Source organism: Propithecus coquereli, unplaced genomic scaffold (genome assembly GCF_000956105.1).
Source record: "Propithecus coquereli isolate 6110/MARCELLA unplaced genomic scaffold, Pcoq_1.0 Scaffold3, whole genome shotgun sequence".
Lineage (NCBI taxonomy): Eukaryota > Metazoa > Chordata > Mammalia > Primates > Indriidae > Propithecus > Propithecus coquereli.
The window spans coordinates 11,001,967-11,019,681 of NW_012148618.1; the positions used below are offsets into that span (position 1 = coordinate 11,001,967).

Consider the following 17,715-nt stretch of genomic DNA (forward strand, 5'->3'; position numbering starts at 1 on the left):
TGCTGAGAGAGTAAATTTCAAATATTCTCACTACAAAAGATGTTAAGTATTTGAAGTGATAGATATGTCAATTAGCTTGATTTAATCATTCCACATTGTATTCATAAATCGTAACATCACTTTGTACCCCATTAATATATACAATTATAAATTGTCAATTTACAATGAAATTTGAAAAAAATTTAATGGCATTAAACAATGAACCTTTTATCATGCTCATGCTTCTGTAGGTCAGGAATTTGAGGGACACAACAGGAATAATTTGTTTCTGCTCCTTCATGAACGGGGGCCTCAGCTGGCTGGGTGGCTCCATTTGGCTGAAGACGTCTGGAGTAGGTCAACTGGGGCCATATGTCCAGCCTTAGTTATTCTCTACATGGTGTTTGCTGGGACTGAAATATCCAAGGTTGCTCCTTTATTCACATCTCTGGAGCCTGCATTAAGTCTGTTGGAACACTGTATCAGTTTCCTAGGACTGCTATAACAAATTACCATAGGCTCAGTGGTTGAAAACAACATAAATTTATTTTCTCACGGTTCTGGAATTTAGATATCTAAAATCATGGTATCAGCAGAGCATTCCATCTGAAATCTTCCTTGTGTCTTCCTAGCTTCTTGTGGCTCCCAGCAATTCTTGGCAGTCCTTGGCTTGTAGCTACATCACTCTAATCTCTGCTTCTGTCTTCACATGGCCTTCTTTCCTGTGTCTCTGTGTCTCTGTGTCCTCTTCTCTTTTTATAAGGACACCAGTCATTAGGTTTAGGGCTCACCCTAAGCCAGTATGACTTCATCTTAACTAATTACATCTGCAAAGACTCTGTTTCCAAATGAAGTCACCCTCTGAGGTTCCAGGTAGAAACGAATTTGAGGGGGACACTGCTGAAATCACTATAGCCAGGAACTGGCCAGCATCATTTTCTCTCTGCATAGCCTCTCCATATGGCTTGCTTGGGCTTTCTCACAGCATGGCAGCCTCAGGGTAGACTGACCTCTTCCATAATGGCTGGCTTTCCTCTGACCAAGCCTTCTAAGAGAAGAAGAAACTGCCAGTCTTCTTAAAGGCTAGTCCTAGAAATGACATGTATCATTTCCACTGTAATATAGCAGTCAAAGTTGTCCCAGCCTAGCCAAGACAGAAAAGGCAGGGAGAAATAGAATCCACCTCTAAATGAAGAGTAGAATGAATGTGCATAGAGGGAAGGACCTGAGGGCAGACACCCTGGAAACAAACCACCACACAGATCTATTTTTTTTGCCAGCTAAAGGGGATCATGAAATACAAATTAGTGAAAAAAACGTTACAAAACACCATATATATAATTTGATCCCATTTTTATTCTTAAAATATGTATATGGATATTTGCATTAAACATGTCTCAAAAATAGAGAGTATCAATAGTGATTATCTCTGCAAGTTGAGAATTTAAGTGATGGTAATTTTTTCTTCTGTTGAACAATATTTTCTAATATAGATTATACATGTGTTACTTCTGTAACAAAATAGAAGATGCAGAAAGTAAATGATCTATGATTTAGACAGGCTAATATTTTTTGGTGTTTCAATTGGGATATACAAATGGCAAGGCAGATTTCAAGAAGGAAAATCTAGACATAGATCTATCCAGTATAAACTTAGAAATGCTCATTTTTTTTTAAAGTCCTTTGTCATAGAGAGGGCAATGTAGATCAGGCACCCATCATCTTAAGGAGAAACATTTGGTGCATTGTAAACCCAAATCTCTCACGCCCAAGGAGCTTCTGAGCTCTCAATGCTGGGTCCAGAAGAAACAAAGCTGAAGGAACATCATTTATATCAAAGCTCCATGCAGTTGCAGTGACCTGAATCGAGTTCTTGAGATTCTAAAATGGTAGATATTCACTTTGTAGAAGACAAAAGGATCCCAGTATTCTCAGAGAAATCAGAGGCCCCTGCTTAGAGCCAATCTGCCCAAGCAGAACTAGACAGCTGCCTGTATAATATAGGTCAAAGGATTTCAAAACTATCCTACCAAAAAACACCAACTGTTTCCAATCCCTAAAAATTTTCATAATTTTGTAAGTGGATTAAGAGTTGCATGACTACATAATATTTCTGTTTTAAAAGACGAAGAAAAATATTTACAAATAAATATGCATACAGACAAAGGGGAAAGGTAGAAATACATGTGCAGAATTAATTGACTGGTCTCAAAAAGTAGGGCTGTGAGAGAATAAGAAATAGGACAAATGAATAATGGATTTCTATGAAAGGGTTGCACAGGCCTGAGTGATACCTTATGAGAGGATCCTAGGCAGTTACGGGAACTGTCTACATAAAATGAGTGTCTAGAGACATCTAACAGGGACAGAAAGTAAAGGCAAAGACGTATTTTGTCTATATCCCAATTTTTCCCACCCTGTCTGCCTCACCACTGAGCTGATACAAACCCTTAAAGACATTGAAACATACCTAAGTTCAGAGTAGTTCCATATAATCCTACCTAATGTGATCAACTATTTCCCCTAAAGAAAAGTCAAATTGACAAAGAACAAGAAGGAAAAAATGGATTGGGAATTTTCTGTTAATCCAAATATTCTAAGACTCTGAGAGAAAAACAAAAAATAAATGACATCTCAATCTACTTACCAACAGTTTCTTCAGATGCAGCAGTCAGAGATAAAAATTTTTTTGTATTTTCCATCTCCTCATTACTTTGCAAAGCTTCACTAGTTTTTGCAGACTAATGAAAGAAAAATTTAAATTTAAATATGGGCAAAGGTGGCAACTATACTCATTGATGTTTTTTCTTTCAACATAGTTCCCAATCATGTACAATGCAAACAAGAAGGATCAAGCCATTTTTGTTTCCTTAATTAGGAAATGTGTAAATGTTTCTTGTTCCTGCAAAATTCTGTCAATGGGAATTACCAGATAAAGTTGTAGTATATACCTATCATTATATGATAATTACCTTGCTTAAAGTATCCTAAAGTTTCTGCTTGATATTTTTATAACCAATGAGTAATCTAAAGGTATGTCATCAAATTAAAATTTCAGACATTTCAAGACTGATACTGTATTTTATTATGCTTCCATTTATAATTCTTGTTTCAAAGGAAATAAAAACTTGCTTTGAGATTCAATAGGAAAAATTGATAGGCTAACTTTTTTTCCTAAAATTTACAGAAGTCAGTCAACTGATCAAGAAGGGCTTTATCAAAAACAATCAATCTCTTATTACAGGTTACTTATGTAAAGGTACTCCCCTTTGAGGCACAAAATTCAAATATGAGCCAATGGGTATACATCAAGTTAGTGCCAACATCTACTCAATTCAACCCCTCCATACTATAGAGAATAAGACATTCAAGGAGGCCAAGGAAAGTTAATCAAGCACAGAAATTTGTTGACACAGAAGCAAATGGAACATGGTCCCAGACCTCAAGCATTTTACAGCTTTCTGAAGAAATCTTGACCAGCACATGAAACAGTAAACTCCTAAACTTGTTTGTCCCAAAGTTTTGCTCAAATAATGCTATCCACAGGGTTAAACTTCTGTGTATTTGTCTCTGCATCTCCAAACTGGAAGGTTGATGAAGAAAAAGCAGATATACATACTTGATGAAAGTAGCCATTACATCCCTTCCTATTCCAGAGACGGAGGAGCCCCAGCCTGACACTAAGAAGAGAGGTCTACTGGGCCCATCCATGGGGGCATGAACACACCAGTGCAGCGCCCAAATCTGGAATGCTGCAGACCAAGCTAACTTCTCTGGTTCCAGAAAATTATCACCCCCACTCCCCCCTCACACATACACATATACACATCACTGCCCCTACCTCCACAAAATAAAGCCATAAAGGCAGATCACATTACCACCACCGCAGTCTATGCTTTTCTTACTCATCTTAGAGGAAATTGTTTCTTACATGTCAGTATAAGGTTAGACAATTCTTACCTTAAGTTCTTCCCATAGCTTTATTCTCATTTCTAGCCCTTGCTTCTTAATTTCTTTTTCTCTATCTTGTCTCTTCACCAATATTTTATCAAATCTGTTCATCTTCTGAATAGCATCTTGAAGCTGAGAATCTAACTCTTTTAATTTGGGTTCATCTATATTATGTTGAAAGTAAGAATGGGTTTGAAGTTTAGGAAAAATATGAAGTTTTATTTTGTTTTTACCATTTGTTCTTTCATTCAATAAATATTTATGGCTGATGGTAATAACTACTACACTGGTGTCATGTAGCTTGATTTGCAAGGCGCTTTCATGTGTATTCTGTATATATTCATCTAACAGCCCTGTGAAATAGACATCTCTACTTCACAGTTGAAATAACTGAGTCTTTTCAAATAACTAATAAATTATAGCACTGGACTCAGAAATGGGTCTCTTATGATTTTAAATCCCAAATTGTTTCTCCTTCATTCTGCTATACCTTCTACACTCATCGTGAACAAATAGGAAATAAGAAATAAGACACAGACCCCATCCTGAAGCTGCTTCAGAGTAACTGAAAGAGAAGGCATATATACAAATAGCTATAGTAAAAAGTAGTATGTAAGTGACACAAAGTGGTTCCAACATATAGAAGAGACAAACTTAAACAAGTACTCCATGTAGCTAGACATCTTTTTTTCTATGCTCCTTCTATTTGTTCTAATTTCTTGAAGTATCTATTATAAAAAGGTTCTTGAGTTATAGAATAATTGACAGCAACATATTTGAAATTAAGGACTCTTTAGAACTTTTGTCATTCAAGTTTTAACTTATGATTAATGATAATGATAACTAACATTTATAGAGTTACCTGATAGGCACAGTTTTAAGTGCTTTATTTATATATATTATATCATGTAACCATCATAACCCTGTGAGGTGGTATATTCATTGTTCTCATTTTATAAATTAGTAAACTGAGCCTAATTTGTAAGTACATGTCCAAGGTGATACACCTGTTAAATGGCAGAGTCAGGTTCCACCCAAATCTGTCCAACTCCAGAGCCAAAGCTCTTAGCCATCAGGTGATACTCCCTCTGTGAAATGTGATGAAAGTTGATCATCTGGCAATTAGCACGAATGCTCAGATATTAAGTCTCAGCCACCCAGGTTAGAGCATTAAAACTGGCATAGTTCTAATTCAGCAACTTTTGAAAATCCAAAGAGTTCATTGATATTTCCCAATAATGTACATCACTTCCTCTTGAAGGAAAAAAAGGAGATATTGTTTTGAGGAAAGAGGATATTGATCATATTAATAAGGGGGCTCCTCCAATCTTATTGCTTAGGTACTTCAAAAGTAACAGCCTCTAGTTCTATTATAATTCCCAGCTGTCAATCCTAGCATTCTCAGGCTCCATGTACATAGGTAGTCTACACATAGCAGGCATATTGAAATAACTCACGCAGTACTGAAACAATACAAACAAACACAATATAAACTAGGCCAATAGCTAATCTCAATTATAATGCCTTGTTTCCTGATAACTGTAATCCTGAGTCACCTGACCTAAATTTGAGAGCTGATCTCATCCCAAACATACTCTAAATCAGCAGTCCTCAAATGTTTTATCTGCTCACCTTTACAGTCTTCAAAATTACTGAGAACTCAAAGTAGCTTTTATTTATGTGGGTTATATCTATTGATAACTACCATATTAGAAATTAAAACTGAAAAATATTATAAATATTCACTTATTAATTCATTTTATTTTTTCTATCTTTTTTATTTCATTTTAAAATAATAATAAGCATGCTATTACTAATTAGATGTTAACATAAATATCACATTTTTATGACAAATAACTATACTCTCCAAAAAAAATACTGGTAAGAGTTGCAATGTTTAAATGTTTAATACAAATTAAAAATTTGTATTAAACATTTTAATTTCATTAAATTAATTAAAACAGCTAGATTAATAGAATTAATGGATTAAAAGAATTAATGGATTCTCATATCTGCTTCTACAGTTAATCTATTGCAATCTGCTATTTTGGTTTAAGTATATAAAGAAAGTTTGGCCTCACACAGACATGTAGTTGGAAAAAGAAGGAGAAATTTAATAGCCTATTCAGATAATCAGATATTCTTCTTTGATACTACACCAAAACTTGACCGGGGTAGTTTCTTAAAGGTCAGTTGTAATGTGAAATCTATAACCATATCAGTGAGTTTTTTGTATTTGTCCATTAAAATCCATGGATCCATATCTCACGTAAAGAAAGGATCTTTTACCCTGCATTGATCATTTAGAAAATAAGTTAAGTGAATTATGCACACCTTCAAAATATTGACACATTTTATTACACAATATTTTAAAATCACCATTTGTTAATATCACCACTGATTTTTATAAGAAAAGTCTAAGTACTGGGAAGCTATCAAGCTCACAGTGACATACACAAGTTTTCCAAAATTCTAATTTTCACTTCAAAGCTCAAATTTTATCATTAGCAGCAAGTAACAGGCTCATTTCATTTTTTAAAAAAGAAGTCTGTGAAATACCCATGTCTCAATGATAATAGTTTGTCCATCTGTTGTTCTTTCAAGTAAAAATGGTGTTCCATTAAAAAAGTGGCCAGTTCAGGCCTCAATTCAAACTATCATACGAATACTTTTCCTCAAAACAACCTTCACACTTTGGTATGTGGCAGAATTGCTTTATGTGTACTTCCCATTTTGCCCCACAGGATATTAAGGAGATGCATATTCAAAGGTCAAGAGTTAATAAAATTAGTATTTTCTACTGTTTCATCAAGGACATCCTTGAATCACACTGGCTATTTCTTTTTCCTGCCAGGGCCTGGATGCAAAGAATACAATGAATACCAGTACACTTTGGTGCCATTGTCTTGACTCATGCTAAGGTATTAGCAATTTTGCCCACCATTACTTTTTTACCGTCAGTGCAAAAGTCAATACAGTAGGCAAAAGGCAAATAGCATCTCAGTGTTACTATGAAAACAGTTTTTACCTCAGAGAGCCCCCGAAAGGGTCTTGGAGACAACCACCACCCCCAGGGCTCTGCAGACCACATTTTGAGAACCAGTGTTTTAATTCAATCTGACCAGAATTATAATAATGTAATACTATGGAAAAAAGTAGTCTTTCAAAATCCAAATGTTATTATGATTGAGTGGGATTATCCCCAAAAAGGCATTTACAAATTACAGGACACATTTTATTGTACAATTTTAGTCATCAAAAAAAATCAATAAATCATGCCACAAAAAAGCAGAAATACTTCCTACTTAATGTATTAATAAAATGACCATAACAATTACATAAAATAGCATATTTTATTATATTTCTAAGTATATTTAAGGGCTCTTAATATTCTTATAAATAAAAAGTGATTGCTTGCTCACAAAAAGTATATCTCCCTTTTTTTAGTTTATTATTTCTACTTAGCTGATAAAAACACATCTAATTCTAATACTTTAATATATCATCTGTAATTATCATTAGCCAATCACCTAGTGATTATCCTACCTGAACACTCAGGGATTATCTGATGTTGAACCAAATCCAGATCTTCATCTGACCCCTCTTTGGCCAATTTTATTTTCTCAGAGTGATTTTCCCCTTTATCGTCGTTACTATTTCTTCTTTCCTCTGTATTACTGCAGTCTGAGTGGTCCTTTTTATCACAGTTCAACTTGCTTGCAGTATCAACCTAAAAATAATTTCCCAAAAAACAGTTTCTAAAAAATAATTTATTTTTTAAAACTTTATATTTCTAGAATATTTTAACACTCATAGAAGCATATGTGAGAACATACGTAAAAACATACACTAGCATTAAGTATTCTAGAAATATAACACTTATTAATTAAATGTAATTTAACTACACAATTAAATTTAATATTTATACCATTCTCTAACAACAATGGAAAAGGGTCTAAATCAGACCTGAAGAGAACTGCTATCTGCCAGGCTCTGGGGATGAGGCATGATGGACCCTGCTCCTTGAGCTTATACTCAGATGGAAAGTCAGAGATCTAGAGTTGAGCTGTCCAATACCAAAGCCACTTGCCACATGTTGCTATGAATGCTTGAAGAGTGGCTAGTCTGCACAGGCAGAGGAATGAAAAAGGACCCCTATCTCTCACCATATACAAAAATTAATTCAAGATGGATTAAAGACTTAAATGTAAGGCATGAAACCACAAAAATTCTAGAAGAAAACACAAGAAAAACTCTTCTAGACGGTCCTCAACAAAGAATTTATGACTAAGACCCCAAAGGCAAATACGGCAACAACAAAACTAAATAAATGAGATTTAATTAAACTAGAAACCTTCTGCACAGCAAAGGAAATAATCAACAAAGTAAATAGGCAATGGGAGAAAACAGTTGCATACTATGCATCTGACAAAGAACTATTATCCAGAACCTACAAAAAACTCCAACAAATCAGCAAGAAAAAAAACAACCCCATTAAAAAGAGGGCAAAAGACACAAACAGAATTTTTCAAAAAAAGATAGACAAATGGCCAAAAAACATGAAAAAATGTTCAACATCACTAATCATCAAGGAAATTCAAATTAAAACCACAATGAAATACCACTTTACCTCTGTCAGAATGGCCATTGCTAAAAAGTCAAAAAACAATAGATGCTGGCATGGATGCAGAGAAAAAGGAACGCTTATATACTGATGGTGGGACTGCAAACTAGTACAACCCCTATGGAAAACAATATGGAAATTCCTCAAAGAGATAAAAGTAGACCTACTATTCGATCCAGCAATCCCACTACTGGGTATCACCTAAAGAAAACGAAATCATTTTATCAAAAATACACCTGCACAATTCATAATTGTTTATTGCAGCACAATTCACAATTGCAATGATAGAGAATCAACCTAAGTGCCCATCAATTCATGAGTGGATAAAGAAAATGTGGTATATGGAGTACCATGGAGTACAACTCAGTCATAAAAAGAATGAAATGATGTCCTTCACAACAACTTGGATGGAAATGGAGACCATTATCCTAAGCGAAGTATCTCAGGAATCGAAAAACAAACACCACATGTTCTCACTAATACATGGGAGCTAAACGAGTGGTACACATTGGCACAAAGAGACATAAAGGACAACGTAAAATAAGAAGGGGGTAGGTGGGAGTGGGGGAAGTTAAAAACTTCCCCACCAAGCACAATGACACTATCCTGGTGGCTGGCACACTGAAAGCCCTGACTTCAGCATTACATAGTATATCCATGTAACAAAAACGTTTGTACCCCCTTAATATTTTGAAATTTAAAAAAAGTAGCTAGTCTGAATTGAGATATGCTTCCTAATGAGAGTCTTCTAATCAGAATCCTGTGTTTTAGTAATTTATTTATTGTTATGTTAGTCACAGTTTTTCTACTTCATTTTGGTTTCCCTTTACATTTTAACAAAGTTCATTCTGAAAACACCAGCTTGGCACAGCTGTGTTTTCCTAAGGGAGAATAAAAAAAGACATCCATGGCTAGGCCAGGAAAAAATGGGGCTCACAGGCCTAGGGCCTCTACGCACAGTGGTCAGAGTCACAGTGGAAGCGAACACAGTCCAATGGAGAGGCAAGACCTCAAATGCAGTATGTATGATAAAAACCAGACTGAAAAGCTACACGATTCCATTTACATGACCTTCCAGAAAAGGAAAAACTAAAGGGAGAGAGAATAGATCAGTAATTGTCAGGGATTAAGGATGAGAGGAGATTGTTTGCAAAGAAGTAAAATGAGGAAATTTTTTTGAGGGATGATGGAATTGTTTTATATCTTGATTGTGATGATGGTTACATCACTTGACCTATTTGTCAAAATTCATAGAACAATACACCAAAAGGTGAATTTTACTGCCCGTAAATTTTTAAATTAAAAACTGAAAGTTAATAAGAGATAAAAAGAGACACAATGTTAATAGATGTAAAAATTTAACATCATAAAGTTAGAAATTCTCCCCAAATTAATCTATAAAATCAAAGCAATTTCAATCAAAACTCCAATAGTATTTTTCAGGATTTGAAAAATCAATCTAAAATACATGTAGATGAGCAAATAGCCAAGCATAGCTAAGATATTCCTGAAAAAAAAATATAAGATAGGAGACCTACCCTGCCAGATACCAGTGATTATTACAAAACTGTAAGAGTTAACACAGTATAGTAATGATGTAGGATTTGATGAAATAAAACAGAGACCTGAGCTAGAAACTGTTCTCCGAAGTTGCTTGCAGCTAGGGTTCTAGAGGTTAGTATGATCCAATTAGATGTACCTGCACAAGATTTAGAAAGCAGAGAGGAGGTAGAAGCTTCTTTCTAAATTCCTGATAGGAAGTTGGCAAAAAATATCAAAGGCGGGCATCTCTGCACGTCTAGTCACCAGCTTTGTGGTCTGAGAGTCTTGTGGCCATGCTAGAAGCAGCAGTAGCAGCTTTCTCCTCTTTTTGCAGCCATGGTGGTGCGGCCTGGGAACCAACAATCCAGGGAAGCCTCCTCCTTGGATTTCCTTTCCTGCTGGCCTTCTGTTGGTTTTGAGGAGCTGAATTCTTGTACTCAATCCCTTTCTGCTTGAAATACCTAGAATGCTATTTCCTGCACTAAATCATGATAGACAAAACTTAAGAGTTCCCTAATGCTGAGTCCAGTCCATCAATCAAAAGAGTATATGAGTATGGATTCATTAACTTGCAAAGAAATTTTTCACTATAAGGTTCAAAATTTTTGTTTCCTACAACCTTGAAAGTAATAAATTGTACCATATCACAGATGAGAAAATAGATTCTATTTTTAAAACATCAAGTTTACATATTTTAAGAAAAAGAGACTACTAAAGAAAAGAAGGTCATGGTCAGGTAATACACCTAACAACTATACACCTATACACTACATGGCCTTTACCAAACGATTTTTTTTATATACTGAATCTTTTTCAATAGTGGAATATTAGATGTTAGAATACAAAGCTGCCTTATAAAGAAAAAAAAAGTCAACGCACAAGCCTTAACAAAGTACAGTGTGGACAAATAAACAACACTCCAAAAAAAGAAAGAAAAGAGGCAAGGATGGAGAGGTGAAGGGAAGGAGGAAGGAATTGAGGAGGTAGCGAGATTGGGGCAGAGGAAGGAAGGAAGGAAACAGCCAGAGTACTTCATATTAAATAATGTGGAGTAAAATCCAAGAAATCTGAAAGGGTTCCCTGAACACACGCTCTAAAAAGAAAACTTTAAATGGGATGTTAACAACAACCTTGGTTTCATCAATTGCTGAAATTTGGGAAGAAGGAGTTTAAATCATTTCTAAGCAACAAATTACCTTGAAAGACCCTGGTTCTGGTGAGAGCACTTCCAAAGAAGCATTTGAACTACTGCTCCCAGGACGTGTTCTTGAATTTGAGGCTGGTTTTGAAATTCCATCTAGGTTTCCCTTTATAATATCCATTGACATCCTGAAACAAACAAAAAATTAAAAAGTGACTTGGATATTTAAATGTTTCATTAGTTAGTGTTAATATCCGATTACTGGTCAGGCGCGGTGGCTCACGCCTGTAATCCTAGCTCTCTGGGAGGCCGAGGCGGGCGGATTGTTTGAGCTCAGGAGTTCGAAACCAGCCTGAGCAACAGCGAGAACCCGCCTCTACTAAAAATAGAAAGAAATTAATTGGACAACTAAAAATATATTGGAAAAAAAAAAAAAAAACTAGCCGGGCATGGTGGTGCATACCTGTAGTCCCAACTACTCGGGAGGCTGAGGCAGGAGGATTGCTTGAGTCCAGGAGTTTGAGGTTGCTGTGAGCTAGGCTGACGCCACGGCACTCACTCTAGCCCGGGCAACACAGTGAGACTCTGTCTCAAAAAAAAAAAAAAATATCCGATTACTCAGAGCCTTTGTTTTCAGCAATGTTACTACCAAAGTCACACTTAAGGGTTCTCCAATTTCATCAAAAGACATCTTGTATAGATGTTAAATCTTTTGCCACAGTAGGCACAAAACATACTGCCCAGGATGTTAGATACTGAACGTGGCTAAAAGAGAATGCAGAAGTGAATGTCATCTCGGTGGCTTTCTCTGCCTCCAGAAGAAAACATTTACTGTGTCCTTGGTCTTTCCTGAGGGAACACTTATGGGGCACCTCTGTCTCTCAACCAAAATGGACCTCATCTTAATGATTTTCTAAGGCCTCCCTGCTACCTTCTTCTGGTTTTCCCTTCCTTATTCTAGCCTTTCCCACTCTAGCTCAGCCTTAATTCTGGGCTTCCCTCCCAGCTCTGATTTCTCCTTTCCTTCTGATTGCCACATTTTCTTTAAGTACCTATCTCCAAGGCACTGCTCTCATTTTATCAACACTCCCCTTCTAATTCTACTTCTGCCCTTTGAGGCAAGACAACAAAACCTACTTCCTTTATTAGAGGACAGACTTTCATCACCTGCCTACACGTTGCCAATCTCTTTTAACTATTTTTCATGTGACAACATCCACAGGCCTCTGACCATCCTGACTATTCTATTCCCAGTGCTGTTTCCTGAAGCAAGAAATATCAGGCGGGTGGCTTACACTATAGGGAGGACATAGGCAATGCAGGCACACTGATCCTTCCAAACCATACCCTTGATCAGGACCATTCCAATTCGTCCAGCGATATTGGGTTAACATGCATGCTTAGTAAAATGGAAGAAATAGGGATAATTCCAGTTTTTGCTCTCTCAATACTTAGCTTTACATGTGAATAGATGCCTTCCAACAAATCCTTTCCTAAATCCTATCAATTATGTATTAAACCATTTCTCTTATAACAAAATGAAGAAAGACAATTGCCTCTACTACAACAATGTCCTTTTCTTACCCTACAAAATGACTCATCTTTCTTTCCTTTTTTGAAGAGCAGAAGCAGAATCCAGAGAAGCTTTGGGGATAGGAGGAAGCGGAAATATATTAATAAACAACCTGAGGCGCCTCCTAGGTCCATAGAAGGATAATACAACTTGGCCTCCAACCATTCAATGCACCAAAGCTGATGCTTAAGAGATCAGTTTCCCAGTAGGTCAACTCTTCCCATCTTAGCAAATGAAAAAGGCATTGATTGATCTCAACATTATTCAAACTCTGCAAAAGGGTTTGGGCTCACTTAGGAAGTGACATTATTATTGTGGGATGATGGATCACCCTGGCCCTTCACATCACAACCAAAAAGCATAAGTCACCAAAGGGCCAAATGTCTTGTAAATGCCCTAAGCAGCCTGACAAGGGAGACTTACCACAGCTCACAGACGGAGCAATGAGACGGAAGCACAGCAGCACCAGTACAATACATGTCAATAAAGAGAGGGGCACAGGGAACCATCAATGACCTGGATCATTTTTGGAGCTAAAAAGCTCCAGAAATCTTTCAATTTGCTTTAGAAATAGGTCTGTTCTATTATGTTCACTCCTGAAAATAATAAATTAAATTAAATACAGTTCCTGAGATAGATGGGGATACAATAGCAGCCTATCTTATGAACTTGGACAAATAGAAAAAAGTATGGATAAAGGGCATTGAAATAAGATCTTACAGATGTATTTCAGTGTTTGAGAAGAAATCTTAATTACCATGTGGAAATTACACAGGAAAAATAAAGCATGTACAAGAAAAGAAGCAATCAGTCAATATGTAAATAGTTATAATTACATAAGCACTGAAGGTTGATGTAACCAAATATTGTACCTCAATTATATTGAGTGTATATAAGGAGAAGTGTGCAAAAAGAAAGGGAGTAGTGTAAGAAATCTAATTTGTCATAATAGGAAATAAAAGAGAATGTCCAAAAGCTGATGAAACCAAACATTAGATAACATAATATTTAACAGTTCAAGATGGTTGGCTCTGGGGAATGAGACCAGGGAATGTTCTTTTTTTTCCTCCATTGTAAATGTTATTGTATACTTTGACATGTATATTACTTTAATAAAAGTAGAAAATAATTTTAAAATAAATAAATGTAAAATATGATATTTCCAAGGGACTAGAAGGAAACATAATTTATATAATTATAGAATTAAAAACTTATTAAGCATGACACTAAGAACATAAGCCAAAAAGAAGACTAATAGATTTGATTTCATAACATTTAATGCTCTTGAGTCTCAAACATAAAAAAGAATTTTAAGTGAAATTAAAAGGCACCAAAGAAACTGAGGAAAATATATGCAACATAGACGATATACAAAAGGTTAATAAACTTACATATTTATAGAGCTCTTACCAAGCAATAAGAAAAAAAATTCTAATAGAAAACTAACTAGGGGCATAAACAAGAATATATACATCCAAAAATAGAGAGAAAGAAAGAAATACAAACTGTCAATTTAAAAAGTCCAATTTCTCTAAAAAAGGAATATACAGAAAAGTACCTGAAAAGATGATCACACATCAAGGAAGTAAGAGTGATGAGTTCCAGATTGGTGGGTTCTTGGATGTTTTTATGCCCCTTTTTTTAACCTTTTGCTTATCTGTATTTTCTGGTTTTCTAATTTTTTTAATTCCAGAATATTATGGGGGTACAAATGCTTTGGTTACATAAATTGCTTTTGTACCATTTGAGTCAAAGTGTGCCCATCCCCTAGATAGTGTGCATTGTACCCATTAAGTGTGAATTTACCCATCCTCTCCTTCCCCCTCCCACCTGCCTGATTTCCAATGAATGTTATTTCCATATGTGCACATAAGTATTGATCAATTAGTTCCAGTTTAATGGTGAGTGCAGGTGGTGTTTGTTTTTCCATTCTTGTGATATTTCACTTATAAGAATGGTCTCCAGTTCCATCCAGGTTAATACAAGAGGTATTAGTTCATCATTTTTTATGGCTAAGTAGTACTCCATGGTATACATATCTCACATTTTATTAATCCACTCATGTATTGATGGGCACTTGGGTTGTTTCCACATCTTTACAACTGGTGAATTATGCTGCTGTAAACATTTGAGTACAGATGTCTTTTTTATAGAATGTCTTTTTTTCCTTTGGGTAAATACCCAATAGTAAGATTGCTGGATCAAATGGTAGTTCTGCTTCTAGTTCTCTGAGGTATCTCCATACTACTTTCCATAGAGGTTGTACTAGTTTGCAGTCCCACCAGCAGTGTATGAGTGTTCCCATCTCTCCGCATCCACGCCAACATGCTGTTTTGGGACTTTTTGATAAAAGCCATACTAACTGGAGTTAAGTGATTGTGGTTTTGATTTGCATTTCCCTGATGATCAGAGATGTTGGGCATTTTTTCATATGTTTGTTGGCCATTAGTCTATCTTCTTTTGAAAAATTTCTGTTCATGTCTTTTGCCCACTTTTGAATGGGGTTGTTTGATTTTTTTCTTGTTGATTTGCTTGAATTCTTTATAGATTCTAGTTATCAGCCCTTTATCAAATGTATAGCATGTAAATATTTTCTGTAGGTTGTCTGTTTGCTCTAATGATTGTTTCCTTGGCTGTACAGAAGCTTTTTAATTTAATCAGGTCCCACTTATTTATTTTTGTCATTGCTGTGATTCTTTGGGGGTCTTCTTCATAAATTCCCTAGGCCAATGTCTGTAAGAGTTTTTTCAACATTTTCTTCTAGAATTCTTTTATGAAGTATACCTTGCATTCATAATTAAAGAATTATTTATTACAGAAAGATTTCTAGAATTTACTAAAAAAGTATTCAAAAATAAATAAAAATCACCCAATGAACGTCTTACCACCCTGAGCTAATCACTAACTATTGGTACATTTCTTTCCCATTTTTGCTCTATGTCTTTTTCTACAAAGTAGGACTCATATATTTCTCACTTAACACTACATGATGAGCATTTTCTTATGACATTATAATACTTCAAAAATAGAATATTATTTACTTGATTAAACAGATAGACATATGACTAGATTCTAAAATGCAGCAAATTACTACTAATAAGAGCCAATTTTTTATAACATTCATTTAAAACGAGATTAAATTTTTCATATAGGCTTGTGAGAAATGCAACCACCATGGACGATTTAAAGCCAAAATGGGGACATATGGCTGAGTAATTTGATATTTTGGGATGAATAAAAGGATTTTTAAAAATGAGTCTTCCATTTAGTAATTATGGATAGCAAGCCTTAAAAAGCAGAATTAATTTATTTTCATGATTTTTGTCCAAAAATTATTTATGGTCAATTTTTTTGTTAAATATTTGTTTATTGCATAAGGAATACTTGCCTATGAGAAAAAAATATCAAATAACACAGAAAAACGTAAAAATCTTTAAAGTCAAAATTCCCCTCACCCCAAGAATCAGTGTTAATAGATTCTTGTAAGCCTCATTTTTTTAGGCATATGCAAATTTTCTATCTTTTACCTACTCCTCCCCAACACAAACACACACACAAATGGCATAGTGCTTTGCAACTTGCTTTTTCAGGCTTAACATACATTCAAGAGATTTTTCTGCATCATTATTTATAGATATTCTTCATGCTTTCAAATGACAGCATAATATTCCAGTGAATAGATGTAGCATTTTTTAATCAGCTCACTTGGTTTGTGTATAGAATATTTGCTATTAAAAACAGTATGAAAACTTAAGGAAGTCCTAGCAAGAGTAATCGGTCAAGAGAAAGAAATAAAAGGTATCCAAATTGGAAAGGAGGAAGTCGAATTGTCCCTGTTTGCAGACAACATATGGAGAAAACCCTAAAGATTCTACAAAAAAAAAAAACTCTTAGAACTGATAAACAACTTCAATAAAATTGTAGGATACAAAATCAATATACAAAAATCCATAGCATTTCTATACATGAACAATGAACTGGCTGAAAAAGAAATGAAGAGGCAATTTCATTTACAATAGCAACACAAAATATAAAATACCTAGGAAGAAATTTAACCAAGGAAGTGAACACCTCTATAAGAAAAACTATAAAACTTAGGAAAGAAATTAAAGAGGATACAAATAAAGACAATTCATGTTCCAGAATCATAAGAGTTAATATTGTTAAAATAAAAATACTATCCAAAGCAGATTCAATACAATCCCTATCAAAATACCAATGACATTCTTCCCAGAAATATTTTTAAAATCCTAAAATTTGTATGGAACCAAAAAAGACCCCACATAGGCAAAGCAATCCTGAGCAAAAAGAACATAGATGGAGGTATCATACTACTCGAAACATACTACAAATCTATAATAACCAAAACAGCATGGTGCTGGCATAAAAAGAGACATATAGACTGACGGAATAGAATAGAGAACCCAAAAATTAATCCACTTATCTACAGCCAACTGATTTTTAACAAAGGTGCCAAGAACACTCATTGGGGAAAAGACAGTCTTTTCCAATAAATGGTGATGGGGAAACTGGATATCCACATACAGAAGAATGAAACTAGACCCCCAACTCCCGTCCTATACAAAAATCAAGTCAAAATGGATCAAAAACCTAAATATAAGACCAGAAATGATAAAACTACTAGAGGAAAACACAGAGGAAACACTTCAGAACATTGGTCTGGGTAAAGATTTTAGGAAAAGACCTCAAAAGCACAGGCAACAAAAGCAGAAGTAAATAAATGGGATTATATCAAACTAAAAAGCTTTTGCACAGCAAAAGAAACAATCAACAGAGTGACAAGACAACCTCCAGAATGGGAGAAAATATTTGCAAACTACTCATTGGGCAGGGGATTAATATCTAGAACATAAGGAACTGAAACATAACAGCAAAAAAAAAATC

General features: G+C 35.1%; 1 protein-coding gene across 1 annotated transcript in view; it reads right to left on the reverse strand.

Moving 5' to 3' along the window:
• The window catches only part of FSIP1 (fibrous sheath interacting protein 1), a 205,940-nt gene that overhangs the window by 184,672 nt on the left and 3,553 nt on the right, over window positions 1–17,715 (reverse strand). The window contains exons 2-5 of the mRNA XM_012649532.1: window positions 11,293–11,425; window positions 7,477–7,660; window positions 3,940–4,094; window positions 2,627–2,720 (exon numbers count right to left, since the gene is read on the reverse strand). Of these exons, the coding sequence (XP_012504986.1) occupies window positions 2,627–2,720; window positions 3,940–4,094; window positions 7,477–7,660; window positions 11,293–11,424 (565 nt within the window). The 5' untranslated portion in view covers window position 11,425. The remainder of the gene's footprint in view (window positions 1–2,626; window positions 2,721–3,939; window positions 4,095–7,476; window positions 7,661–11,292; window positions 11,426–17,715) is intronic.